Source organism: Artibeus jamaicensis, unplaced genomic scaffold (assembly GCF_021234435.1).
Source record: "Artibeus jamaicensis isolate MK-2021 breed Jamaican fruit bat unplaced genomic scaffold, CSHL_Jam_final contig_685, whole genome shotgun sequence".
NCBI classification, from domain to species: Eukaryota; Metazoa; Chordata; class Mammalia; order Chiroptera; family Phyllostomidae; genus Artibeus; species Artibeus jamaicensis.
The window spans coordinates 27,003,584-27,030,863 of NW_026521924.1; the positions used below are offsets into that span (position 1 = coordinate 27,003,584).

General features: G+C 56.2%; 1 protein-coding gene across 5 annotated transcripts in view; it reads right to left on the reverse strand.

Annotated features, from left to right (window-relative positions):
* Positions 1-4: 4 nt before the first annotated feature.
* The window catches only part of SULF2 (sulfatase 2), a 97,144-nt gene continuing 69,868 nt past the window's right edge, over positions 5-27,280 (reverse strand). For 4 of the 5 annotated variants that reach the window (XM_053671394.1, XM_053671393.1, XM_053671392.1 and 1 more), the window contains exons 5-21: positions 26,556-26,725; positions 21,999-22,149; positions 20,763-20,938; positions 18,428-18,556; positions 16,937-16,993; positions 16,168-16,294; positions 14,651-14,846; positions 8,023-8,251; positions 7,796-7,892; positions 7,249-7,343; positions 6,316-6,375; positions 5,722-5,891; positions 5,371-5,513; positions 3,377-3,500; positions 2,647-2,680; positions 2,364-2,417; positions 5-1,473 (exon numbers count right to left, since the gene is read on the reverse strand). In XM_053671394.1, the coding sequence (XP_053527369.1) occupies positions 1,443-1,473; positions 2,364-2,417; positions 2,647-2,680; positions 3,377-3,500; positions 5,371-5,513; positions 5,722-5,891; positions 6,316-6,375; positions 7,249-7,343; positions 7,796-7,892; positions 8,023-8,251; positions 14,651-14,846; positions 16,168-16,294; positions 16,937-16,993; positions 18,428-18,556; positions 20,763-20,938; positions 21,999-22,149; positions 26,556-26,725 (2,043 nt within the window). In that variant the 3' untranslated portion in view covers positions 5-1,442. The remainder of the gene's footprint in view (positions 1,474-2,363; positions 2,418-2,646; positions 2,681-3,376; positions 3,501-5,370; positions 5,514-5,721; positions 5,892-6,315; positions 6,376-7,248; positions 7,344-7,795; positions 7,893-8,022; positions 8,252-14,650; positions 14,847-16,167; positions 16,295-16,936; positions 16,994-18,427; positions 18,557-20,762; positions 20,939-21,998; positions 22,150-26,555; positions 26,726-27,280) is intronic. The other variant, XR_008392682.1, reaches the window with a different exon arrangement.

Genomic DNA, 27,280 nt, shown 5'->3' on the forward strand with positions numbered 1-27,280 from the left:
TTCAAATGATCATAGCAGTTTCTGTGAGGTTAAATTTCCCCCCTTCCCCCAAATGCCTTTCATTGTCAGTAGCAACAGAAACAGCAAAGCTGGAGATTATACTCTGAAAACGTGTTCCAGAAAGAAATCTTGAAAAACATGGAACTGTTCTTAACAAAGGTGAGTGCCTAGGGGTCATCTATTCAGTGAGGAACGCGTTGGACTAGTTGATGGCTGAGGTCCCTCCTGTCTCTCCCATCCCTGCATTCTGACAGCTGCTGTTACCGGGTTAGACACCTGGGACACAGAGAAGGGTCAGTGAGTTGCTGTGCATTTCACGCATTTTAAAAGGTAGGTCGTGTAATGTGAGACTTACCTGCGAAGTCCATGAAATACAGTAAATTTTAGTCATTAATTTTATATCGGTAGGTTTTTTTTTTTAAGTCCAAGGTGTCACCTTCAAAAAAGGTATTGACTTGTTGTGTCTTGACTTTTTTTTTTTAAAGAAACCAAACCAAAAAACTCCCAAGGATGACCTTTCACAAAATGTCAAGGGTTACCTCATACCAACCCAGCCGCTGGTCATTGGCTAGAGTTTTGAACACTGTTTGACAGTACTTAATCTACAAAATTTCTTTACAAATACAATTTCATTAAAACCTGGGACGTACATGAACTTCATTTCTTTTCAGTACTTGAAAAAACATTAGTTCTGGGGGAGAGAATGAAAGAATAGTGGGAGAAATGGTGTCTGGTCAGGAGCCGAAAGGCCCACACTGCGAGGGCTTTTCTCTTACACTGTCCGGAGTGTTCACTGACACCAGCACCCTGGAAAGGGGGTTTCTTCATAGTCAGGTCCCCTAACAGTTCCACGCACACTGGTTACATGTAGAGTCGCATATATACAGTAAAGTCAGTTTCTTTAGAGGCAGCCAGGGTGACAGTGCTAAATGAATGTCACTTCTTTTGTGCTAGTGACTCCAGGTCGGACTGTGTACCGTTTCCAGCATCTGCAAGTTGCCGCCGTCCTGCTACTTAATTCTTCTTCGTAACAAACCGGAAGGTGAGAGGATTTGAACAGGGTTGTTCTTCCCCTGACTTAAAAAAATTTCCAGTGTCTTTCCACCCTTTGGGGAAATTTCCAAAAAAAAAAGATAGTTTTTTTTTTTCCTCTTGTGAACCTCCTGGAGAGGGTTAGTGGTGACTTTCTGACATGAAATGCATTCTGTGCAGCTGGCGAGGTATAATCCCAAGCAAAAGCAGGGTGAAAACGGACTTCCCACAGCATGGCACACCGCTCCTGGCGGTTCTCTCCCGGAATCTGCCGTGTTAACCGGAAAGCAGGGTCTGTGTCTCGCAGGACTCCTGGCCAGCAGCACAGGTCTGCTCTAAGTCATACGGGGGTTTGCACCGTCGGTACAGACAGACGTTGCCTCTGCTGTGGGAGGTCTGTCACGGGGTGCTTATCCTTCCCAGCCTTCCCACAGTTGTCCCCTGTGGAACAAAGCAGACTCGTCTAAGTATCTGAATATCGTGATTCTTACCAATCGCTTCATCAGTCCTACAGATGAGTAAGCTTTGCTGCAAGCGTGTGGCTGCTGAGAAGGCGTATTTCTAGGTCCCTCAGAACGGCATTGCCACCACCTACTGTCAGTTGTGGGCAAAGATGGCGTTTAAAGATAGGGATGGAATAGTGGCCAAGGAGAACATGAGATGTAAAAATTCGGTGCTTTTATTCTGGAAGCACCGAAGACATGCACAGTTGACCCATTATGGTCCTATTAAAGCTGCATAGGTTTCTATGCACATAAAGATATTAGTAGGCCAGAAGTTGCAAATGGGCGCTCACCAAGGGGTTTTGTTTTTCTGCATGGCAGCTTAATGGACAGTTAAGCTGCTATTTGAGTTTTGGGATTTTCCTGATGGATTAGAGGATTCAAACGGCAGTGCGCTTGTGCCGTTGTCTTTAGACTAGAGATGGCCTTTCTGTGTCGCCTGCTTCTCAGCTCCCTGCCAGCCTCTGTTGGCACTGGAGTTTGTAGCAGGGATGTTGTGGGAACCATTTATAATGGGGCTGCTCTGGGGATGTTATGGACCAGGTAATGTTTCTGCAGCCACAGCCTTCAAGGTGTCTGGCAGTTAAAATGTTTAAGTGCTTCTCAGCCGCTAAGGAATATCTTGAGTTTACCAGGCACAGATTATTGTGTAGAGAACAACAGTGTATATAGACAAGGTATTAATCTAAAACATGAAATGTACAAAGTATGTTATTTACAGGAACAAATGAGAGTAATACATAGGAATTGGCATGCACACAGATAGCCTTGGCAAAGCGAAGCAAGCCAGAACCAGGTCTCTGTTTGCAAACTGATTCCTCAACTCACAGTGATTTGGAAGAAGGTCTCTTCATTTCTGGCCACTTTCGACGCTGAAACTGCCTGTTTTCAAGTGTCAAAAGGAGAATGAGTGTTAACCATCACCAAGAAAGAAAAAGTCACCCCCAAAGAAGGTCTCTTTGGTGACCCCTATCATTGGAGGGTCATCCAGGCCCTTGGCAGACTGGACAAAGGGCAAGTCTTAACCTAACACATGTGAACCCAGGGGCTGGACTATAGGATGGGCCTAGACAAGGGACCGATCCTGGGCTTTAAAAACAAAACTGAATACCTGTATTGCTCATAGCTTCCTCCATCTTTAAGTCCTAAATGAGAGAGAGGAACAAAGTGGAAACAATTTAAATGAGAGAGAGGAACAAAGTGGAAACAATTTAGGGTATATGTGCAGTGACAAACTTCATAACTGCCCTTTTCCTTTTTTTAAACACCCTAGGCACTTTGTCACTCATGATGTTGACTGTCCCCAGGCAGGTGGAGTGGACTGAATTAAGAGAGGAGCTTTCCTTCCAGCAGCCTGACAGGTCGCCCACACTGGAGTGTGGCCTTTCCAGTTTTAGGGCCCTGGTGCATTCATTCAACACTGACTTTGGTCATGGTGGGGGAGGCAGATACAGGCACGGACACCTACGCGACAGAGGACAAAACCAAGAGCCCTGAGGGACACGGGGCGGTGGGGAGATCTGGGCCTTGGTCTCCGAAAGCTTCCTGGAAGCTACAGTAGTGTGATCAAGAGCGTGGACTTGGGGTCAGCCGACCCAGTCACGGAGGACAAGTAGGTGCACCTCAGAGGGCTGCCACGGGGTGGTCACTGAGGCATAGACACGCTCAGCACAGCAGCTGGCGTGTGGTGACTAGTAAGTGGTGGCACTCGGGGCCCTAAAAGCAGCACTTGGTGGATGTTAGGAAGGTGGTGGTGTTGCCACTAGTGAGACTTCATCAACTCCCACTGATTCTAGGTTCACTTTTCCGACTAGACATGACCCCCAAAATCCCCTACTCACCCAGGTCCATGTTCCGTGTCCGGGGGTTACACTGTTTGTAACCCTTGCAACTCCTCAGCTCCATGAGCTGTACATGTAGCTGGTTGAGGACGTCCCTGTCCAGTGTATTCACTGCATTCATCAACTGGTTGGGAAAAAGGTGGGTTATCAACAAGGTGTGTGTAGGGACCACCATCCTCTGCTCCCAATCAGGGGACTGCCTTCAGGCAGGTTGGCAGTAGCAGGTGCCATGGGGCTGGTAACTTCTGCTTCTATCAGAGCTGAGAGTAAGAAAAAAAAAACTACCACCACTTCTGTACTTGACATTGAACTTCAGGAGCCCCACTGGTCAGAGACTGACCAAGCTTGGAAAGAAGCCCTTCTAAGCCGTGCATTTTCAAGCAGCCTTCGGTCCCAGTCCCTCGTCACTGGGAAGCCGCCATTTGGTGATGGCATGGATAGTGTGACCTGGGTTCCCTGTCTAGCCTGGGAGGTGCTAGTGCCTGAGTAACCTACGTGCCCTGCCACGCCCTTTTGTAAAATACGGGGATGACCCACCTAAGGAGAAAGACTGGCATACTGTAGAAATGGCATTTAAAAACATTTCATGTAAAGATCTTAAAAACATTTCATGTAAAGATCGTCAGCCTTTTCTTAAAACACTGGAGCCTGGGCCAGTGTGAGGGTCACACCACTGGGAGCTGTAGCACTGAGGCGCAGTGGTGGCCATCTGTTGTAGGCGGGACACGCTCCACTCACCACAGGCTCCGTGGCTCTCGTTTGTCTAACATGTTTTGGGTCCCTTTGGTCATCACGTATGTGTTCAGGTGCCTTAACCTATGGAAGCACTTAGGAAGGTGTAGTAGACCACTCTGCTTCATTTTTAGGAATTGTATCTCTACCCCTTGTGGCTAAGGGTGAGAGTCGACCTTTGGAATGCTGACCTTTGGAATGCCAGCCCCAGGAGACAAAGCCTGTCTCTGGTAGCAAATGCTGCCTCAGTTCCTCTCCCTGCCCCCAGAGCTTGGTCAGAAGTCAATGATAGGTAAGACCCCACAGTGGGGCAACCTAAGCCAGACTCGATCACCTGGGAGGCCTTCATGGAAGGACTCAGATGGCTGCAACAGAGGGCAATGGACTCTCGCCCCCCCAGCTTTGTCAAAGCCTGAGTCCCCATGTACTCTGGGAGAAGCACTTCCTGGCTTTAATCCCTTTAAGCCTGAATACCTGATGGGGAGGGGTGCAGCTCCTTGCCTGGCCAGAGTGTGCCCTGGGGAAAAATCTGGCATCACAAAGACTTGCTGATAAACCTGTGAAATCTCTGCTAAGAGTGCTTTCATTCATATGATAAGGGTCTGAGAGGAAATGAGTATGTCTCCCAAAGTTTCTGCAAATCTCTTCCTGACAGACACTCACTCAGACTGAAACCCTCAGACCTCTTCGAAATGTTATCTACTGTTTGATCCTTGCTGCCCTGTATTCCTGTGTATTACAACCCAATAAAAGGCTATGGAGAAAGGCGCTTGGGGCCTTTTTCTCCTCGGAGAAAGTGGCCACAGCCCACTCCTCCATCCCCAAACAGATCTAGCTTGTCTCGGCCATATGTATTCACTCACATGTGTCCGTGGCATGGAGGGGAACCTCGAGAAAGGTCGCCTCCACAGGAAGGCACCTGGCACATAGCGTGTGCTGCATGAGTGTTGGCTGTTGTGCCTGTGGGCCCCCGAGGGCACAGGGCTTGGTCTGGCCCGGCCCCAAGGACTTCCGCAGGCAGGGCTCTTCCCAGGTTCCCATGCAGCCCGCTTTGGTTTAACCTTGCCAGGGAAGAGGTCACACAGGGCCTGGACTGCAGGCAGCGAGGGGCGACTATGTGGAGTCTCCAGGTTCTCAGAGCCTTCCTAACTCACTTCTGGCTTAGGGACTTGGTAAATTTATTGATTCCTCAGGTGGGGGGCCCTAACTGGCAACACCTGTGTACCCCATGCCCCCCCTTCTCCAGGGTGGGTTGTCTGTACCTGGTAGGGGTCTGTATTGAGATCGAAGTACTCGAGGAAGCCCGTTGCAAATTCACAGAAGAGGAAGTTGTGGGTCTCGTTGATTGTCCTCATGCACCAGTACGTGTTGTTGTTGGCGCTGGTGCAGGCACAGAAGGGCCCCACTGCCAAGGGAACAGAGAGCATGCCCTGAGTGCGCCTGCTGGGATTCCTGTCCGGGGTGGTCCCCGGGGCCAGTTCCTGTGGGGGGAACCTGTTCCCGAAAGACCTGTGGGGTCTGGCAAGGAAGCACCCACAGGCTGGGGGCAAGGGGAGGCCCAGGAGAAGCCCCTCTTGCCCAGCGTGCCCCATGCCTGCCCCGGGCTTGCTCACGTGTCCAGAGAGGTGCAGTCTGCCAGTGCTGGTTGTCGTGGGTAAAGCACGTGAGGCCTGGCATGCTGCACGTGTCATTGTTCTGCAACCGTTTCAGCAGCTTGCGAAGTTTCTTCTTGCGCTTTTGCTCCCGCAGCAGCCACACCTTGTCCTTCTCCTGCAGCCCCTTCCTATGGGGACATAGGGCCACACCTCTCTGGGCTCCTCACCTTGGAGTCTCCTAGTGATCAATGACCCTGAGCCTCTGCTCTTCTTGCCAGAGAGCTGTGGACACAGCACTACAGGGATCCCAAAAGGGAAGAACCTCTGCCACAAAAGTCCCATTGCAGGTCCAAGGCAGCACAATGGTGGAGAATTAGAGGCTGCTGGGACCCCCATTTCTTGGGCCTGTGTTCTGCCCTGCATGGTGAGGTTGCAGTAACCCCCTCCAGTCACATGGGGGCGCCTGAAGACCTCAGTGTTGATCAGGGAGTCACCTCTGCTAGGACTGCCTCAGACTTCCCAGGGAAGTGGCCAGGACTGCTTTTCCTTGCTTGTTTTAGGTTAAGGAAGGGCAGCCTTTGCATCTCTCCCCTGGACCTTAAGCTGCCTTACCTGAAAGGATGCAGACTGGAGCTTTTGTGCTTGAGTCGGCCTTTGTGCTGGGTGTAGTAACTGTAACAGACCCCAAACCCCAGGTTTCAGAAACTGCTTCAGGGTGACTCCTGAGTGGGTACAGAATGTGGTTCCCTGGGACCCCATCACTCTTTCTGATGTAGTTCCTGGGAGAGTGTTACCCCAGGGCAGCAGCTCCCTGCCTGCCTCGCTCCTTCCTGCAAGTGCGAGCCGGGAGCCCCTAGCTGAGGCTCCGACCAGACAGAGAAGGTTGCGGTGGGTGGGAAGTTAGCCAAGGCTGGAAGCTGGGCTTGGCTTTGTGTGGCTTTGACCTCAGCATCATCAGATGGCTGTCCCCAGACCCCCACCCGCCTCATGCTTGGTCAGGGGCAGCCCTGAGGGGACTCGTGTTTGCAAGCCCCTTCCGGGAAGGTAGCAGAGATGCTACAGCTGGGCTTAGGTACAGCTGCACATACAGCTTTCACTATAAATAAAATTCTAGGTTTAGTTCCTTGGTTTCATTGCCACGTTTTAAATGCTTAATGGCCACATGTGGTCACCCTACTGGACAGCAGATACAGCCCTTCCCATCGTCACAGAAGTTCTATTGGACAGTGTTGCTCTCGAGCTTGCCCCCAGGGCCAGGGCCTCATGGGCTATTCCCGGAAAGGCGGTCAGCAGAGGCCTTTTCCATACTGGGAGCCAGGCCCCCATCCGTCAACAGTGCGTGAACCCCAGTGTCTGGCTGGCCACCTGGGGGGTGGTGACATGTGCCCAGTGGCTGACAGTGGGGATGGGAATGATTGATTTTTTTAAACCCCAAGGGAACAGAGATATAAAAGTAACAGGCATCACCGAGGGAATGCTGTGCCCCCAGGAGTGGCCCTGTAGGACTGCTAGGGGACTTCCTGATCCCCTTTGCATCCTCCTCACCTGATTTTGTGACAATCACATTCTTCTGGCCGCTTTTTCTTCAGGTGACCTCGGACTTCTCTCAGGTTCTTAATTTTATTCTGCAGGGTTTCGATCTGGGGGAGGGAGAGGTGAGTAGCCTGTGAAACTCTGGGGCTGGGGAAGAAGGGGAGGCCTGGTGGTGCCCTCCATGGTCCACATCCGTGGGCACCGAGGGGGTTCCATGGCTCCACCGGAAGCAATGAGGCTCCAGCAAAGGAACTGTGAGTCATTTTCTTTCTGTCCTGTCCTGCCTGGGAATCATGTGCACACACTGAGGACTTAAATGCCCCGCCCTGCCTCCCCCAGCCAGGCTTGTTGAAAGGACAAAATGGGGTGTGACTGGCACATCAGAAAGGGGTGCGATGTGACCAAGCTGGCCTGCTGGGACAGGTGCTCCTGGCCCTGGGTCGAGGGCTCTGTGGGGGCCTCTCTGCCCTGGGCTGGGCCTCACTTCACTCCCAGTGTGGCTGGCATCCCCGCCAAGTACGCGGTGGTGAGACACTGCTCCCTTCCCAGACCCCGTCACCTCGTGGTCGATGTGCAGCTTGTGGTCCTTCCAGGCCTGCAGGGACTTGTACAGGTCCAGGTCACACTGGACTGTGTCGTTCTCGAGGATGTAGCACCTGCTCGAAAGAAGGGACTGGGTGTGGCCCTGAGCGGGCAAGGAGGGCCTGGCCAGGGGCCTGAGAGGTGTGGGAGCCTCGGCCAAGGCCCAGCCTGTCCCTCCCCCCCAACCTCTGCCTGGACTCTCACCGATGTGTGACTTTAATGGGGTTGGGAGCTGAAGGGTCCGGAAGGCCTCCAGTGCCACTGAAGTCCCCACTGTCCTTGTCATCTTGGTCCCGAGGGGCCCCTGGCCAGTACCGCTTGGTCAGGTTGCGGGGCTGGGATGCCTCGTCCAGGCTTATGTGGTGCACCTCACCGTCCACCTCGATGGCCACTGAGCGGATGGAGCGGTTGCGGGCATAGCTGGCCTTGTACTCTGTGGGCATCCAAGGGGTGGCTCAGTCAGGAGGGTGTGGAAGGCTGGCGGGGCTCCCTGAGAGGCAGACCCCCGATCTGGGTGGGGCAGCGCTCTCATGAAGAGACTCCGTGTTGGCTGAGACTCACGGGCTTGTGGAACCTCCCACCCGGGAAGCAGGACCTGCACCCAGCAGGCCTCAAGGTGATTCAGCTGGGGCACTGAAGTCCCAGGGCTGGGAAGGAATCGGCTTAGATAATCTCAAGGAAGAGCTATGACGGGATAAACCAACTGGGCCATCCACACAGCGGCACTTTTGGCCACGCTGTAGCACGGACACCTGCCGACAGCTCTGTGCCGTGCGGAGGAGCCCAGACACGAAAGGTCTGTTGTGCGAGTCCGTCTGAAATATCCAGAACAGGAAAGGATGCTCTGACCCAGAGCAAATCAGTGGTTGCCGTGGGATGCGGGAGGGGTAACGGGTTTCCTTTGGGGGCGATGAAAATGGTTTCAGACCCAGAGGTGGTAGTTGTGCTACACTGTATGTTAAGTGCTGCTGAACTGTAAAGTTGTAAAGATGGTAAATTTTATTTTCCGTGACCACTACTTTGATTTAAAGAAAAAAGTAAAGTGGGGGTAAGAACATTAAGGAGACTGACTCAGTAATCAGAAACCTGCCAACAAATGAAGGTCCAGGACCAGGTGGCTTCACTGGTGAATTCCACCAAATGTCCAAAAAGGAGACGAGAAACACTTCCCGCTCGTTGTACAAGGCTGGCACTACTCTGGGGCCAAAATGAAAGGAAAAGACAAGACAGTTACGGGCCAATATCCCTGAGGAACACAGAATGCAAGCATCCTCAGCAAGACAGTAGCAAACCAAGTTCAACAATACAGTAGAAGAATCACATACCACGATCAAGTGGGATTTGGTCCAGGGATGCAAGGATGGTTTACTCTCAAGCACACCAATGCCACGTTACCAAAATGAACGGTAAAAATGATAGGGTCTCAAAAGATGCAGGAAAAAACACTTGACGGAATCCAATATCCATTTATGATTAAAACTATCTGATAAGGAAGATTTGTACTAGTCAATAGCAAAAACACGATCTGATTTAGAAAACGCAGGAGCTCTGAATAGACATTTTTCCAAAGAAGATGTACAGACGGCCAACAGGTGCTGGAGAACGCGTTCAGTGTCACCAGTCGTCGGGGACATGCAAACACAAGCCACTGCTCACACTTGTTAACAATGGTTATCATCAAACAAGCGCTGGTGAGCCCGGGGAGAGAAGGGAGCCCTCGTGCACGACTGGTGGGAGGGGAATTGGTGCAGCCGCCAGGGAAAACTGTGTGGAGGTTCCCCCAAAATGGAAATTAGAACCACCATGTGGTCCAGCAATCCCACTTCTCAATGTTTATCGGAAGGAAAACACTAACTTGGAAAGGTACCTGTGCCCCCACGTTCCCTGCAGCATCATTTACAATAGCCAAGACCCAGAAGCAGCCCAGGTGTCCACGGACAGCTAAGCAGATGAAGATACGGTGCTAGGTATGTTCACACAGTGGAGTATCAGCTCGGCCGTAGGCAGGAAATCCTGCCACTCACGACATGACGGGCCTGCAGGCATCATACTAAGTGAAGTCAGACAGAGAAAGACATACCGTGTGATCTTGCTTACACATGGAATTAAAAAAAAAAAACCCACAAAAGCAAAAATCTGGGGTTATAGATACAGAGAACAGACTGGAAGGTTGCCAGAGGCGGGGGATGGGGAAGAAAATGGGTAAATGGGTGAAGGGAGTCAGAAGGTGTACTGACTCCCAGTTATAAAATCTGGACGTACGGTGTGGTGGCCACAGTGAGTCACATCGCACATTATGTATCTGTGTACCGTGACAGCTGCGAACTGGACTCATCATGGTGAGCATTTTGCAATCTATACAAATACTGAATCATGTTGTACACCTGAAACTAATATTACCTGTCAATTATACCATAATAAGACACAAAGAACAAAGCCTACTGACTTTAATTGGGGGGATAAAAAGCCAGGAAGCTCCTCCTGGATAGAAGAGGGAGAAGCCCGGGGAGGGCACTCAGCCCTCTGGGTCCGGCTTCCCCAGCTCCTCTCCACCAGGGGGGCCCTGTTTCGAAACAACCTCAGCTGCGAAAACGGGACGTGCTGGCTAAAGTCAGCTCAGACTTCCTGCATCTTCTAATAAAAGACACATTAGATCAGATTGCTAACATTAAGGAACAAGGGGGCAGGTGGTCATGTAGCTGTGTGCGAATTTCCAGCTTCTGCAGAGGAGTGTGCCTGCCCACCTGGGCCCACACGGGGGTCCCTGGCGGGAGCAGACGCACCTCCCCTTCAGAGACGCACTACGTTCATCTGGCCACGGCCCCACCCACTCCTTTGTGCTTCAAAACTCTGCATCCTTCTCTGGGTCTGGCCCTGGCATGCATCTTCCCCCACCCCCACATGTCCACCTTTTAAAGAGAAGGGCCTGGACCTGGTCCCCACCCAGGTTTGCTTGGCTCTGTATGGCCACCAGGAGGTGCCCACAGCTGGAGGGCCGACTGGAGGCGAGAGGTGTGGCACCCAGGGAGGAAGGGACCCCTGCTCCCGCGTGGCCCAGGGCCCCAGGACCTGGTCACGCTGGCCTGTCTATTGGGACAGCTGTTGGCATCTTTCATTTCTCAGGCTTGTGGGACCAAAGGATCCAGGCCCAGATCCAGGAGAGGCATCACCTCTTCGGCAAAGCCGCAGGCCTTTTTGACCCTGGGCAGCTTTCTCCTTGGCTTTTCCTCCCTGAGTTCAGTCTCCCTGCAGCCACAGTGCCGAGCAGATCCCCTATGGGAACTGGTCACCTGCCCAGGAGGCCGTGAACTAGACCCCCCTCCCCCCGGGCTCTCTTTGCTTGTCTTTCCTCCTTGGGAGCCAGCGGCCTAGTAGCTTCCCACCCTCTACCCCCAGCCACAAACCCAGGGTGCCCCAAACTGTCTGGCCTTCTGCCTGATGCTGTAAAGAAGCCAGTCTCCCCCAAGTCGGGGGCTGTTTCCTTGCCACAGACAGAATTGAGTAGTTGAGACAGAGACCGTGTAGCCTGCGAGGCCTCAAATATTTACCCTCTTCTCTGCCCCTTCACAGAAGAGGCCGGCCAAGCGCCTGTGTAAACCTCTCCCTGGCCTGGGGCCACACCCCTCGCTCTGGAGTCACCCCAGCTGTCTCCCCTTCCAGGGTCCCTGAAATGCCCTCCCTCGCACATGTCCTGGGAAGGGGGCTGCTTAACCCAGTGGCCAAGAGCTCAGGCTCCGGACTCTGATAGCCCGGATGCAAATCCTGAGCCAAGGTGTGGCCACCACGGACCGTGAGCCGTGGTCTCAGGACGGTGCCTTCCTTACAAGGCTCCCTGGAGGAGGACACACAATAGAACCGACACACTTCCAGCGCCCGGTACGGCCGTGGGCGGCTGGTCTGTGGCCACTAGGGCCTCTGTGGCTGTGGAGTCCTCACCTGAGGCCACACCCTGGGCCTACCCACCGCCCAGGCCACGGAGCCCTGCGTGGCCTGCTCTCCAGGGCTGGGGGCCACGGCGCCTTTGTGCTCCCTCCTCCCCCGACGCGCCGTTCCTTCCCCACACTTGGCTCTTGTGTGAACGACCACTGACCACCCATTCCCTCTCCACCTGGTCAGCCCCATTTCATTTCCTTCACACATTTTCCACCAAGGGAAAGAAAACGTGACCTTCCCACCCTGTTCACTAGCGTACACCTCATCTTACAACGTCCGCTCAGAGTCTCATTCAACTCCGTCACCTCAGCATCCGGCAGGGCTTGCAGGTTGTTAGGAGAATAAACACCGGCCCCGCCCCGGGCCCATCCCCAGAATTCTAATCATCTCTTCCCGGTCCGGCCGGCTCTGCCCGGCGTGCCGGGGTTGGGGCTGCTCCAGGCCAGGGCTTCTCAACCTCGAAACCAGTGACATTGGACTTGGATGAACCATTGTTGGGGCAGACGAACCTGTGCCTTGCAGGTACTTGGCACACTCATAGCTTCTGTGCACTAGAAGCGAGGTGCACCCCCCCACACACAATCACGTCAGCCAGAAATGTCTCCACACTGCCAAGTGCCCCCCCCCCCCAGGGGTCAAGATCACCCCCGGCTGGGAAGCCCGGCTCCAGGGCAGCTGCTCAGAATGGATGCACAGAGAGCGTCTCACGGGCAGCACCTGCAGGGGGAACGGCATTGGGCCAGCAGACGGGGTTTACAGCCCCAAATGGGCTGTGTGACCCCGTCTGTCCTGTCTGTCCTAAGAGCGACCGTCTGCTCCTGGGTGGCTGTGCGGGGCACATGGCCTTGATGTTACACCGTCCTCAGATGAGGGCTTGGGTGCAGCTGGGTCTCGGCTATTCTGGTGCCTTTTTCTTTCCTCTACGCATTAACAGGCGAAGAGAGGGTTTAATTGAGTCATACATCCTCGTATTATTTAAAGATTATCCCCTGTGCTGCGTGTTGAAGCAAGGAGATGTTTAGCTGTGTGATCCAGTCTAGAAAGCAATGATTTTACTTGCTAAAAAAAGATTAGCTTAGGAGTTACCACGCGGCTTGTGAAGAAATACAGCGGGGGCCCATCAGTGGGGAAGTGCTGCAGAGACAGAGCCTGGCCACTAGGGACGGACCTGCCGGCTTGGCTCTCTGTCCCGGGCGACATGGGCCAGAGGCGTGAAATCCACAGAGGGCAGAAGGGTGGTTGCCAGGGGCTGGGGGAAGGGTGGTGGGGAGTTAGTGTTTAATGGGACCGAGTGTCAGTTTTGTAAGGTGGAAAGAACTCAGGGTTGGCTGGTGGGGGTGATCCCACAACAATGAGGATGTACCTAAGGCCACGGAACACGACACTTAAAAATGGTTAAGATGCTAAATAGCATGTTACGTGTATTTTGCCACCATTTGAAAAAACAACTAGAATCTCTAATGGGGCTGGTGGTGCTTGGGTTGGGGGTCAGGCCTGTGGGCAGCATGGGAAACTGCCCAGCTTTGGAGACTTCTGGCCAGCTGACCAGGTCACACCAAGACCAAGTCCTAGCTCCCAGAGACCATTCTTCCCTGGGGACACTAAGCTCGCAGTGGGGCTGTGACCAGCCTGGGGTGACAGCTGAGTCTTCCAGCCACATCCGGAGGACATCCCTCCCCTCTCTGTCACGGCCTGTCCTTTGGCCCCTGCTTGGGTGAGGTGGGAAGGCTTTGTCAGCCTCTTCATCTGGGTGGGGTGCCTTTCTCTGCCCAACATGTCGCCTGCTCTCGTAACTTGCACTGCATTCTCCTAAGCCACTGAGGACACTGAATGAGCGAAAAGACCACCGCTTACAGGGGAGACATGGGGTCAGGTTCCCGTGAGCCTCTGGCCCCACAGACCTTGTTTATGGGGGTTTCTGTTTAATGGCACCTTATTCAATACATGTTGCTGATTCAGTAACATTGAACTTGCGGCCAACAGAGCTACACCTCAGGTCTGCACAGGCTTCTCCAACCCGCATATTTCTCCATAAGGAATGGCCGGCCGCCCTGCACACAGGAACAGGACACAGTACTTCTGCAGGGTGCCGGGGGGCTGTTTCACACAGTGACACCACCGGGAAAGGCACAGAGACGTGAAAAGCACGACACCGAACAGACATGAAGAGGACACCGGGGCAGAGCTTGAAGCTGGAACAAGGGGAAGTGACCATCTCCCTGTCCAGCCGCAGCTGGGGACCCAGCACTCGGGTGACCGGGTGTTTTTGGCCGCTGTGCGTACCTGCGAATGACCCAGAAAGCATCTCAAGCAGTGACTTGGGGACTACAAAGAAATTTCATGGAAGTCCATGAGCTTGCAAACTCCACGAATAATGAGGCTGACCCCATCTATCAGCCCCCACCATGGGTCTCCCTTTGAGTCACTTCCAGAGTACTTGAAGCACCAAGCCCACTCCCTGCGACGCGACTGTCCAGTCCAAGCTGCCGAGGCTCCTCGCAGGGCCTGCGGCCAGCCTCCTGTGGGTCCAGCCCACAGACATGCAGCTCCGGCGGCAGGGGTGGGTGCTGGACAACACTCATCTGATCTCAGCTCCTCTGTTCAAAGCCTCTGGTGGCTTCGCGTCTCAGAGTAAGGGCCCTGAGACGCCATGCGATGGGTCCCTGGCTGGTGTCCCTGACCTCCCCGCCCATTGCAACCCTCACAGCCCCCAGTTCTCACACTGCCTCCCCTCTTTATTCCTGCCGCTCCCCACTGGGCCGGGAGGGTCATCGGGGGCTTCGCTGCGCCCCCAGTTCCTTGGCCTTGTATTTGTGGAGTTATTTAAGTGAACGAATGGGGTGACCCAGGTGCCACCACCCCGCCCCCAGGCCCGAACCGCCAAGGTCACCACACTCACTTTTCTTGAAGAGCTTTTTCCGGCGTCCGGCCAGGCTGAGCTGGTCGTCCCCGCCGCCGTCACAGGTGCAGCCCTCGCCGCCCTGCCCGTAGTACTTGGGCACCAGGTTGGACAGGGCTCTGCCGCTGGGCTGAGCCGGGCCCTTACACTTGTGCAGCTTCAGCGTCCCCGTGGCGTCCTCCACGCACTGCCACTTCTGCAAGGCACGGCAGGGGCCTCAGGCTGCGAGGCGCGGCCAGCCGGCCGGCCCACATCCCCTGCCGCCACCCCCGTCCACCCTGACACCCCCTCTCCGGGACACAGGCCCTCAAGAGCTTTGTTCCTGGAATGACATGCTCACAGACAGACGTCGACTGGATGAGAAGCAGAGCAGTGGCACCAAGGGGGACACCGTGTGACCCTGTGGCTGAGCATGAGCCCCAGGCACCGGAGGCGCCGCCACGCAGGGAAAGCTCACAGGCAAAGCGTGAGAGAGACGGCAGCGGCGCGTGGCGGTGGCTCGGCCAGCAGGGCCAGGACTGTGTCCCAGCCTCGGTGGGTGCACAGCTGGGACGGGGGCCCCCCAGCTGGCCTGGGCCCCAAACCCCACCTCCAGCGCTCTTTTCACTTGGACTAAGCAGTGTGCTCTGAATTTGCAGATACCTGCCCCTCCCCTGCCCCGGACGGCCTGCCCCTTAATCTGAGGCATGGGGTTTGACAGCAATCCCAGGGGCACAGGGGCCCCCTGGCCTCATCAGCTCTTGTAGCTCAGAATAGAAATCAGAACCAGTGTGGGCTCTCAGCACAAACCTGAGGCCGAGCTTCCCGCAGAGCATCAGTGCTGTGTGTGCATGGCATTCAAGGCTGCTGCCCCAGTGCCTGGAACAGTGCCCGGCCACAGAGGCGCACAGTGAAGGCCGCTGCAAGGATGCAGCGCAACACACAGCTCTCCTGCTTGGGTCCCTCTTTACAAGGCCACACCCCCAGCTCCCTCCACAGCCCATCTCGGCCTCCCAGGCCTCGGAAGAGCCTAGTTCAGACTCTCTAAAATTTCAGTCAGTCTTTGCTATCTCTAAAGTGCTATTAAAGTGACAATTTCCTTAATATTTCTTTTGAAATCAACTCCCTTTTTTAAAACCTAAATTTATGTCAGAGGACAATTTCCTGTGACACCTAAGAATGGAAACTCAGCCTCGAAGAGGAGGGACCCCTCTGCAGCAGGGACTCAGACAGAAGCACAGTCACTGGGGGCCGCGAAGAGGCCTCCCTCCCGAGCCTCTGTCAAAGAGGGGTTGGGAGCTGAACACACACGCCCACCCCCACGGGAGACTCTTCCTGTGACCAGGTTGGCAGGGAGCTGAGAGCCAGCCTGCTTTCTGAGCGTCATCAGTATTGCCTGGCCTCACCCTGGGTGTCGCACACATCAAACCACCGGCCCTGGGGACGGGCCTCGCTGGCTCCGCAGCCGGAGGAGCAGCCCCGGCCCCCATTTGCAGGGCCCCGCGCGCAGCCCCAGGGCCGCAGCCGCGCCCCCTCACCTGCCCCAGCTGCTCACAGGCCGTCTGGTACTCGGCCCGCTGGCACAGGTCCTTCACGCGCTGGTACTTGGGCAGGAAGTTCTCCTGGGCGTCCACCTTGTCGCTGTCCCTCTTGTGGAGCAGTTTGCTGTGGGGCAGAGAGCGGGACACGGGGCTGGCCTGTTGGCTCTGGAGGAGCTCGCCGGTCCAGCCTGGCCGGGTCTCCTGACCGCTCAGAGACTTCAGAAATGGGGATCTTGGGAGAAACCTCCCGGATGGCATGAGTGGGCGATAACACAGAAAACGTGTGGGAGGCAGCAGACATGTGGCCTCCAGATGCGGACCGTGTGTCAACCGCAGGAACAGCGAGCGGCTTCTGTGCCTGGTTCCCACCAGCTCCCAGTCACCGCCGGAAGGTAGGTTCCCCGACAGGGAGACCTTTATTTTTTATTTTTCTTTTTATCCTCACCCGAGGACATGTTTTCATCTCTCCCTTTTAGAGAGAGAGCAGGGGAGAGAGAAACAGCGACTGGTTGCCTCCTGTGTATGTGCCCGAACTGGGGATCGAACCCCCAACCTAGGTGTGTGCCCTGACCAGGAATGGAAGCTGCAACCTTTCGGCTACGCGATGACACTCCACTGACTGAGTCACCTGGCCAGGGCCCCACAGGGAGATCTTTAATGCCATGGACACAGGTGGAGCTGCCAGGAGCTGCCTGGGATGGTGCGGGGTGGGGGGGGGTGTACTTGGATGCTCCTCAGCCCAAATGCTCTGGGGCCCAGCACTCACCCTCTCTCCACCAGGAAGGAGTCCCGCCAGACCCTCATCTTTTTTTTCAAGTGAAACCTAGGGAAGAAAGCACACCTCCATGTTCCCATCAATGTCGGCACCTCCCATGTCCCCTGTCCCTTCTCCCAGAAACAGGACGGTGCCCAGAGCAGCCTTGCTTGTTTCACGAACAGCACAGACCCCAGGGCCCTCAGGGGAGGACGGGTGAGCTGGGCTCGGGGCAGACTCTGCCGCCCACACCCTGCGCCCCCGGCGGGCCTCACCTTCCCAGAGACTCGTGTCTGGAGGCATGTGGGCAGAGGTGAGTAGGTCAAGGCCACATGCAGTCACGTGTGCACACGTCGGTGCCTCCCAGGAAGTCCAGCACTGCCCCCCCCCCCCGGTGTCAGGGGAGACAGCTCCCTCTCTGGCCGGCACCAGGAGTGGCTCCCCTGACTTTGGTGAATTGCACTGTTTTTGGGGGCAAGGGGATTTTCTTCAACCCTTTCCTGTTGGATTTGTTTAATTTAAGTGCACTTTTCATACCGTGTCCATCTACCAGACAGGGACTCGGGCTGACAGGCAGCTTCCACCCTGCACCTGACCCCCAGGGATTCTGGCTCCCAACCCAGAGTCCCCAAGCCCCAAACCTCCCCAGTTTACACCCTTACAGCTTATAAAGCCTCACAGTCGGAGGAGGAGGCTCAGTGAAGGTGGTCCCCCCACAGGGCAGTCAGATGTGGATGGACAGTGCCCATCAGGGCTGGACCTTCTGAGCTGCAGGAGGTGCAAGTCTGGGTTGCCATAGCTCCCTGGGGCTGTGACCCCAGCGAGCAGTTAAAGTGTTGGCCACCAGATGCCGCTCCTGCCACACCAGCGGCTGTCTCCCGGCTTTCCTGTCCCCCGTGGGGCTCAATTCACCTTCCCACCTGCCTCTGCTTTGCTCACCATCCCTGTCCCCTTTTCTGCCTCCAGGACACTGGGAATATGTTCCCATCACACCATCTGTCGTGAAAGGCACGGAGCGTGGAGATGGGGATTCAGCCTCTAGTCTGGTGTCTGCACGCTGGACTTGGGGCCGGACTTGCCCGGAGACCTCCGACAGGCCCGTCACTCCAGCTCTCCGGACTGTTTCCAAATTGGTAAAAGGGGAGCGTGATAATGCTCACCTCCCCGGGCTACCGTGACGGTCAAAGCGATAAAACCCCCTGCCAAGCACTGAGACAGGGCCTGGCAAACGGGAAGTGCTCTCTGAGTGTTAATTCCTGTTGTTATTTCACATTTTACACAAATTAGGGTCTGCAAGTGGCCAGCCACTCTGGCCATATTCCAGATGGGAAACTGGAACCTCAGAGGGGCCACCCTGCTCTCCCACGGCGGAGAAGTGGTTGGAACGAGGGACTCCGGAACCCCGGCTTCTCACTCTTGGAGTCGCACCCCCTCCTCAGACCCACACAGATTGGCCCCACGTTCATACAGTGGGGGGAGCCCAGCACCCCACCCCCTCCTCACCGATTCACTGGCCGCTCTGTGTCCAGCAGTTTCAGGATGGATTTCCCATCCATATCTGAAGGGATGTCCAGGCCGGCGATATCCAGGATGGTGGGGGCCAGGTCGATGTTGAGGACAATGTGGGGGTTCCTGCAGGAGGGACAGAGGTCATTAGGGACGCGGGCCTGCAGGTGGGAGGCTGGGATCACACCACTCCCTGTGTCTCAGCCCTCAATGCCCCTGGGGCCCTGTTCACCTGAACTGTGCCCCAGACACACCACGGGCCACACCTGACCTCTATGCCGCTGTTTCTTCTGCCAGGAACGCCCTCCCTGCCCCCCACAACCCGAACAAAGCCCGTACCCTGCTCCGGTGCTGTCCCTGAGAGGCCAGGCACAGTCTGGCCTCAGGGCCTTTGCTCTTGCTGCCAGAATGTTCCTCCTCCAGGTACCAGCATAGCACGTTCCTCCCCTCAGTCCCTTCAGTTCTCTGCTTGAGAGGGAGCCTGTGAGACTCCGCGGGGTCCCCGCCCACTGGTGGTCACACCTTTGCATGATCCATCCCCGAGGGCCAAACCGACAGAATATGGCAAAGGTGGCGGATGTCACCCCACGGTTGTTATGTGATACATGCCCCGGTCTTGCCAGCTGTGCCTCCCTTACCTCTTAAACCCGCCCCTAGCAAGGATGCTTGGTGAACAGTCTGGGGGGCAGGCTGTGTGAGCTCACGTCCCCTCATGTACTAGCACAGACTTGTGAGTGGGGAAGTGGGACACACGAACCAAGACAAGCCAGCGTCAGCCAGCCGCCGGTTTCTGTTCAAACCACTGTTTGGCTGGCTTCCTGAGCCAGATGGCTGCAAGTCACGGTGGCTCTGCCGCCACAAGGGAAAAGCCTGCCCGAGAGTGAAGTCAATTCAGAGGAAGCAAGAAAGAAAAATGGAAAATGAGAGCTTCCACATGTCACGGTGTGACTGCTGGATACAGCCATGCCTGAAGCTAGCCTAGCCTTGGACTTCTCAGTTACTGTAGTTGCTGCACTCCTTTTATCTTTAGTCTCATCCAGTTGGATGTCATTTCTGCTTGCAGCCAAAGGAGTCCTGGTGTCTGATCTCCTCTGTGTCATTGGCCCCCAACCTGACATTAGCGCACTTTCTGTTGTGTCCACGTGGGTTGTTTTGGGTCCTCGGAACCAGGTCACAGGCTCTGAGGCTGACCGAACCCCTAAAGGCGGTGCTTACAGAACCCTTTGGGGTCACACTCTTTCTATTTACTGGGGTGGCTCCAGGTTACTGAGAAGCTGGACGGAGTGGCAGACAGGACCAGAGGCTCTCTCCCTCACATGTGACCTCAGGTCCCTTAACTTCTCTGGGCCTCAGTTTCCCCAGGCAGGAAAGGGACAATGACAGCACCTTCACAGGGTGGCCGTGATACGTAAATGAACACCTGGGTGCAAAGGGCTCAGGCCTGGCCTGCAGAGTGACCACTGCGTAAGCCAGTTATTGTTGTGATCATTACAGGCAGGGACCCCGGGACCAGAGCTGGGGCAGGATTTGATGAGGGGGACAGAGCTGGGCTCTGGGAATTGTCCAAGGTGGTGGGATTATCTTGGTCCCTGCAGGGCGTACGGCCTACACCCTGTCAGTGCCTGTGGGTGTCCCACTGGACTCAGGGCTCAGATGGAAGTCAGACCAAATAAGTGAATTAAGAGCGATTTATCTGCATTTCGGAAAACTGTCGGAGTTGGTGTCCAGGGCATCCCCATGGATCTGAGGAAGCAGCTCCTACCTCTCCCTGCCCCAGACAGGTTTTGGGTTTTTTTTTTTTTTACTGCCAGAATGTGTCATCTCAAAGGTAAACCCTCAGAGAAGGCTGGCTGAGGGCCACGTGGCCCTTGAGGAAGGACAGCAGGGGAGACAGCTTCCCTCTGTGCTGCAGCCTGAGCTGGCGCAGCCCCTCTCCCAACTCCCCCATCCCTTCCCGGGGCGGTGGGACCCCTCCCCCACAACCGGCAGACCCCGGGGCGCCCAGCCAGACAGAAGTCAGGGCGGCACTCCCACCTGCTGGCCGCGGCACCCGGGCCGGCGCCCCGATGCCCTGGCACGCCGCCCGCCACAACCTTCTGTTTGCACAGGTGCTAACGGCCCCTGGCCTCTCCTTCCCCGACACTCGTAAAACGCATGGGAATCCACCCCGAGGCCAGATCCCTGTTTCACTTGGCACCAAGGTTCGCCTGTGAGCACGGGAGTCACCCCGGGGCGAGGCCCGGGCTGCACAGTGGCAGTGCCTTCTTCCTGCCCGTCTGGGTGCCCACGGAGCCTCGAGGCCTCAGTGGGGCGGGGGGGGGGGCACACTTACAGCGAGCCTGCCTCTACGTTGGGGCCCCGCACATAGAACGGGACCCTGATGTCGAACTCGTACGGCATGGACTTGCCCTTCACCAGGCCGAACTGGCCGATGTGGTAGCCGTGGTCGGCAGTGTACACGAGGTAGGTGTTGTCCAGCTCACCCATCTCCACCAGCATGTTGTAGATCTGCGGCGGGCGGGGGGCGGCAGGTGAGGGCGCCCGGGGCACACGGCCGCCTGCTCCCTCCCCAGCTGACGGGAACCCAGGTCTCAGGCTGTCTCCTCTCTGCAGAGCCCCTGGGGCTGTCCCACTGACAACTGCAGCCTCCCCAGGGCCTGCCACTTTCTGTCCCCTCACCCTTCTTCAAAGAGGTCCTCACCGGCTGCCTCCCTGCCTTAGCACGCAGGCCAGCCCCATCGGAGCAGGGGTCTGTGACTCCGCAGGTGCTGACGAGTGCATGAAGCCCAGCGTGGCGGGAGCCTGAGACCCACCACACTCCCACGGAACCTTCTGTGGTGCCGCTGGCCACGTCACTTTCTGTCCTGTCCAACATGGTGGCCACCAGCCCTGTGTGGCTCCTGGGCACTGCCATGCGGTCAGTGTGACTGAGGAACTGAGTTCCCAATTGCATTGCATTTTAACGAATGTAAATGTGAACAGCTGTGAACACACAAGGCGTATGGTGTGTGCCCCCACAGTGGACTGTTACTCAGTAGTAACAAGGAACAACATTCTCATACTGGCCACCAGGTAGGGGAACCTGGAGAACATCCCACCAGTGAAAGCAGCCGGTCACAGAAGGCCACACTCTGTGGGACCCCATTCATGTGAAATGTCCATGTGACAAGATGCTCACCCAAGAAGACACAGGCTGGGCTGGAGGCTGCCTAAGAATGACGGGTGAGGGGACTTGGCGGGGCGGGCAAGGCTGCGGGGTTTCTTCTTGGGGGACGGCAGTGCCCCAGAGGCGACTGCGGTGCCACCTGCACACATCTGTGGGTGCATGGAACCCTCTGGGCTGCATGTCCTAACTGGGTGAGCCACGCATGTGAACTTCACCTTGATAAAGCTGCTGGAGAGTGTAAACAGCCATGCGTGGCCACCACAGTGAACAGAACGGAGCAGAGCGAGGGCTCCACTTCCCAAAGGCAGGGTGGTCTGGGCCGCTCAGAGCCACTCTCCCCAGACCCCCGTCTGCTGAGATGGGCCGGGAAGGGCAGGGGTCGGAGGTCGGGGCCTGGCCTACCGTCTCCATGGAGTCGTCCACCGACACGAGGGTCTGCAGGCGCCTCCGCTGCAGCACGTTGGTGAACTGCATGTGGATGGGCTTCATGGGCCCCGTGTAGCGCATGATCCAGTGCTTGTCCGGGTTGGGTGCGTAGTTGTAGCTCGGCGTGCTGGCGGGGGGACACGCGGGCGAGGTCAGCCCGGAGGGTGCCGGGTGCCCCCAGCCCGCCCAGGCCACCAGGGGCGCCCCCCTACGCCCCGTCTGCAGCCCTGCGTGAAACGCCCCTGCCTGGGGCAGGTGGACGTTGGCGTCAGGGCCTCCACTACACGTTAGGGAGGCATTTCTCCATGTGTGGAGGGGCCGCAGGGGAAGATCTCGGGAGGTGCCGTGTTAAATGACCCGGGGCTGCAAACTCTTTCCCGTGCCAGCTCTGTCTGCACAGCGAGACGTCAAGGCCAAAGTCTCGGCCTGGTGTCCATGTTCCTCAAACACTTGTCTGGAATGGGCTCGTTTTTCTTCTTAAAGGAGCCTCCAGCGGGCACAGGGCCCGATTCCTACTGCACGGGACTGCATTTATTTCCCACTTACCCTGGGGAGCTGGCAAGGGACAGCTATCACGGTGAACGTGCGCCCTGCCGAATTTCCTCTCCCAATAGACAGATTTTGGCTCCAAAAAGGGAAACTGATTAAAAATTAGATGACTAACAGACGGGCATGTCTGGCCGACACTGAGAGGATGGGGCCTGCCACGTCCTGTGACCTAGTGGGCACGATTCTTCTTCTGGTTGGACTTGACCTCCCATTCACCAGAGAGGAAGCAGAGGGTCAGAGCAGTGTGGGGCCCACCGGCAGCGGAGGGGGCGGGGAAGCCACCGACCTCTGAGGCTTCTGCTGAAGGGTCAGCTGTGATGACTAATGACAATCGAACAAACAGCCTTTGACTTCTGCCGAGCGCTTACCACGTGCGGGGCATAGCTTGAAGGGTTTGCCTTGTATCATCTCATTTAATATTCATGACGGTCCTAGGAGCCGGTGCTAATTTTATTCTTGCGTGAGAAATGAGGACGCTGAGGCCCAGCAAGGGGACTAAGCTACCAAAGGCAGGGCCAGGGTCTGAACCCCCCGGGTGGGTATGGTGGGGCTCCCGGCCGGAGACCCTCACATCCACAGTGAGCAAAACTTGGATCCGAGCTACTGAAAACCCCACCGACGTATTGGGAGGTTCAGGGTGGGGACACCTTGGGTAGGAAGTGCTCTATTGAAAACCCTACAAACAGTGGGTATCCCTTGAACTGATGATATTTGAGCCCCCCCAATCTTATCCCTCCCCAGACAATGCTGCACACAAAGGTTAAGTTTCCAGTGACAAAAGTCTTTTCAAAATGGCCATTAAGGGGCCAAGGGCTGCAGGGGGTGGGGGCGGCAGAACAGGCCTTGTTGCAGGGACGGCCCACCTCCCTCCCCGCCCCTGGCAGGCCACACCAGGACTTTCACAGCCTCTCGAATGTCGGAATGTTCTCGGGGCAGAAGTAATAACACTGCGGCTTTGGGCAGCCCGCCGTTATGGAGACCGTTGCTATGCAGAGCCGTGAGTCACAGACTCCAGATTCCTGCTGGACTTCGCTTTCAGCCCCTGGCTGGTCTCCTGCCGCTAAATCCAACCCGGCCCAAGGCCTCTTTTGATTAGGAGGAGCTGCGCGCTCCTGGGGACTAGTTTGGGGCCTGACCCGCGTGTCGAACATTCCCAGGAACAAGCTCCCGCCCCCCCCCCCCGCCCCCCCTTCCCGAGGGACCGGCTGAGGGCTGCCGGCCACGCTGCACAAAGAGCCTCTCAGAGTGGCTGGGCGGTGTGGGAAAATGGTTCCCCAGGCCCAAGGGGCCACATTCCAGGAGGCAATTTTGAGCAATCATCCCTGAATCCATCACATTCTCTGAGACTGGGGAGGGGCGAGTCTGTTGGGGGTCTGCGGGGGATGAGCCCTGAAGCTCTCTCCCCAAGAGGCAGGGGCTGCAGGGCCCTGGGTCCCACTTGCAGCCCCTGCCATTGTTGCCTGCACCGGGCCAGGCCTTCTTGGAGACAGTGTCCAGGCATTTTCCTGGGAACCCAGCTGCAACCCTCGCTTCCTCAAGAATCTGAGGAATGTCTGGTGTGTTCACAGCAGGGCCTGGAGGAGGAACCCCTGTTCTGCTGGGGGTGGCTCTGCCCTTGTGGCCCCTCGCCCCAAACCTGGCCGCCCGGCCTGGCTCCCACGGGTTACAGCAGGAGCCGCCCACGGGCCCACAGTCAGACGCCACACAGGGGGTGTGGTTCTGGGGCTGGTGTCTGCGGGTCCTCTGTTTCTGTGTGTGCGTGCCTGGGGGTGGCGTGTTTGTAAGTGTCCGTTCAGATACATCTGTGCCTTCTGTGTATCTCTTGTGTATCTGTGTTCATCCTGAAATGCGTGCCTGCATTTGTGTGTATGGGTTTGTGTGTCTCTGTGTCTGACCTGTGTGTCTGTGTGTCCACATTGGTGTGTGGGTCTCTGTACCTGTGTGTGTGTGTGAGTGCAGAGTGAGGGACAGGGGACAGCGGGGCATCCAGCTGCATTTTTCTCAGAGTCCACGAGGCCCAGCCCGGGAACAGGGCACAGCTCGACGGGGTCAGAGTCTCGGACAGCAGCCTCCGGACAGAAAGACCTGGAACTCCGACCTGACCTGCAGGGCTCTGTCCCCTCCTCACCCCCACCCCCTCGACTGTCATAACCAAACGTCCCAGCTGCAGAACTTTCTGGTTTTGTTTTGGAAATGATTGTACCCCAGAGATAACAGAGCCTTCCAAGCACACCCCTAATAAGGCCAGGGGGTTCTCTGGGTAAGTCATAGCAGGCACTGCTGGTGTTCGATTTCTGTAATTTTCATTTCAAAGGGAAAATAAATGAGCAGGCGATGTCAAACAATCTCATCATGAAACACCAAGGCTGCTGGGGCAGGGGAGGGGCAGTGCCGGTGCCTCTTTTAAAGCCACAGAAGCCAAGTGTACCCCGCAACCCCACGGCGGCTCCCTCAGGTGGGACTGAGCTGGCCACACGCCCCTTCTGCAAAGGTGAGCCATTAGTGGGGGTGTGGGGAGAGGCTGGGGGGCGGGCAGGCAAGTCCACTGTGCTGCCCTCTAGGGGTGAGGGTGGCACTGCGTTCTGGGGAACGCAGCTCATCACCTGTCAATCTTCCTCCCCAGAGACCAGGGGATCAGAGGTTAACACCCCCCAATCCTCTGTGAGCCATCTGGGTGCTGTCAGGAAGTAAGTACAGCGAGAGGCCTGCAGGGGGCGCCTTCTGAGTGTGATGAAAGTTAAACATCCAGGATATGCAGTAGGGTTCCAAAGTGCCCTGTCCTTGTCACCCTGGTATTACGGCAAAGGCTGCCGAGTGTCACCACTAAGTGGGAGGTGGTCTGAGGCAGAGCAAAGCAGAACTTTCCAGAAAGATTTACCTGCCTGCAGGAGGGAGAAGGGCTGGCACAGTGGTCAGAGGGAGGGGAGGTGGGAGTATGGGCTGCGTTTGAACCTCAGCTCTGCCTTTACCAGCTGGGTGCCCGTAGGGAAGTGACCCCACCTCTCTGTGCTTCCACGTTCTGGCCTGTAACATGGGAAAGCCACGTGTGGCCGACAGACAACATCCAAGGGAGCCCTCCGTGCCCCCACCTCCTGGTATCACACTCGTGGGTAGCTCCCCCTACACACAACAGCAGTAGTGTCTGCGTGACCAATCACAGCAGCAGCAGTGTCTATGTGACCAATCACGGCTGCAGCGGTGTCTGCGTGACCAATGGAATACCGCAGAGCGCTGGGGTGTCACTGGAGGTCAGGTTATAAAAGGCCACAGCTCCCGCGCCTCAGCCTCCCTGCGCCCTCCCCATGTCTCTCCCTCTCTGACTCTCATTTCGGATCATTTGCTCTGCAGGAGGGCAGCTACTACACAGCAAGGAGCTGCTGGAGCCCAGGCAAGCCTCAGGGGGCTGCAGCCCCTTCACAACAGCCTCGGGAAACCCTGAGCCAGAGCCTCCTGCAAAGGCCTCTCCCAGACGCTGGACTCCCCGACACCGTGAGATGATGCACCGTCGTTTGGAGCTAGCTGCTAGGTTTCAGGCTGACTTGTTAGCTAATACATCGAGGGTCACTGTGCATATTCGGTAACTCGGTGCCACGTCAGGGGCCTAGCACCGAGCCTGGCACACACAGCCGATGCTTAATAAAGGCGGGCAAATGTACTATTAGTCTGATGAAGCTATGGACCCCTTCCCAAAAGAATGTTTTACAATGTATACAATAAAACACATGGGTTTACGAAGGAAACCTATTATACGGAAATGAAGTTCTAGGCACAGGCCTGCTGGTGGGAGGAAGTGGGTCCCAACTTAAAACTGGTTGCCTACTTTGGCAGTGTGGCCAGTTGGGCTGGGTTTGCACCCCACTCTCCCCGCAGATGAGCTGTGTGCTCCTGGGGTCTTTTGCCCAGCTCTGTCACTGCTGTGACAGTGCTGTGACCCTCCCACTTCCGTACCCACCGTGGGCTCTGCAGGCAGGAGCCGAAGCTTACATGTGCTGCGAGGCGTTGGGGAAGAGGCGGGAGTACTGGGGGGCCGAGTCCTCCGGGCCGTGGGGGGCAGCATGGCTGATGACCATCAGCACGGGCCTGTGTGGGTACATCTTCTTGGACGTGCGGAAGAAGCTGATGCTGTCGTTGGTGATGAGGTCTGTCAGGTAATCCTGGGGGTGGGGGAGAGGCGGAGGAAGGTGTGAGGAGCTGAGCGTAGGTACTGAGTGTGCCAGGTGCCAGGCCAGGCTTTGGGACACGGCAGAGACCAGGCCAGACAATCCCTGCCCTCGGGGAGCCGACGGCCTAGGGGCGACAGGTAATAAGTCAGCAGGTGCAAAATATGAATATCAAATGGCACTATGCATAATGGAGGGGGGGAAAGTAGAGAAAAGTTTAGGGAGGAAGGATGAGAAATTGCAGTTTGTTATTCATCCATGGTAGATACTGAAATAATAATAGCTTCTACCACCAAGTGCTTATGGTGTGCCAGAAACTGTCCTGTCTCCTTGTGTTAGCTTGTTTCATTCTTACACAACCACCGACAGTGTGTGTGACGCCAAGCCCCGCGCTCCAGAACAGGAAATGAAAGCACCGAGAAGTTATGTGACTTGATGTCACACAGCTGCAAAGTGTTACAGCCAGGCCTCCGGAGTCTTGGTTCCTGAGCCTGAAATCTTTGTGAGGCTCTGGGGGCTACCAGCCAGCAGGGTGGGTGCATCCTGCGT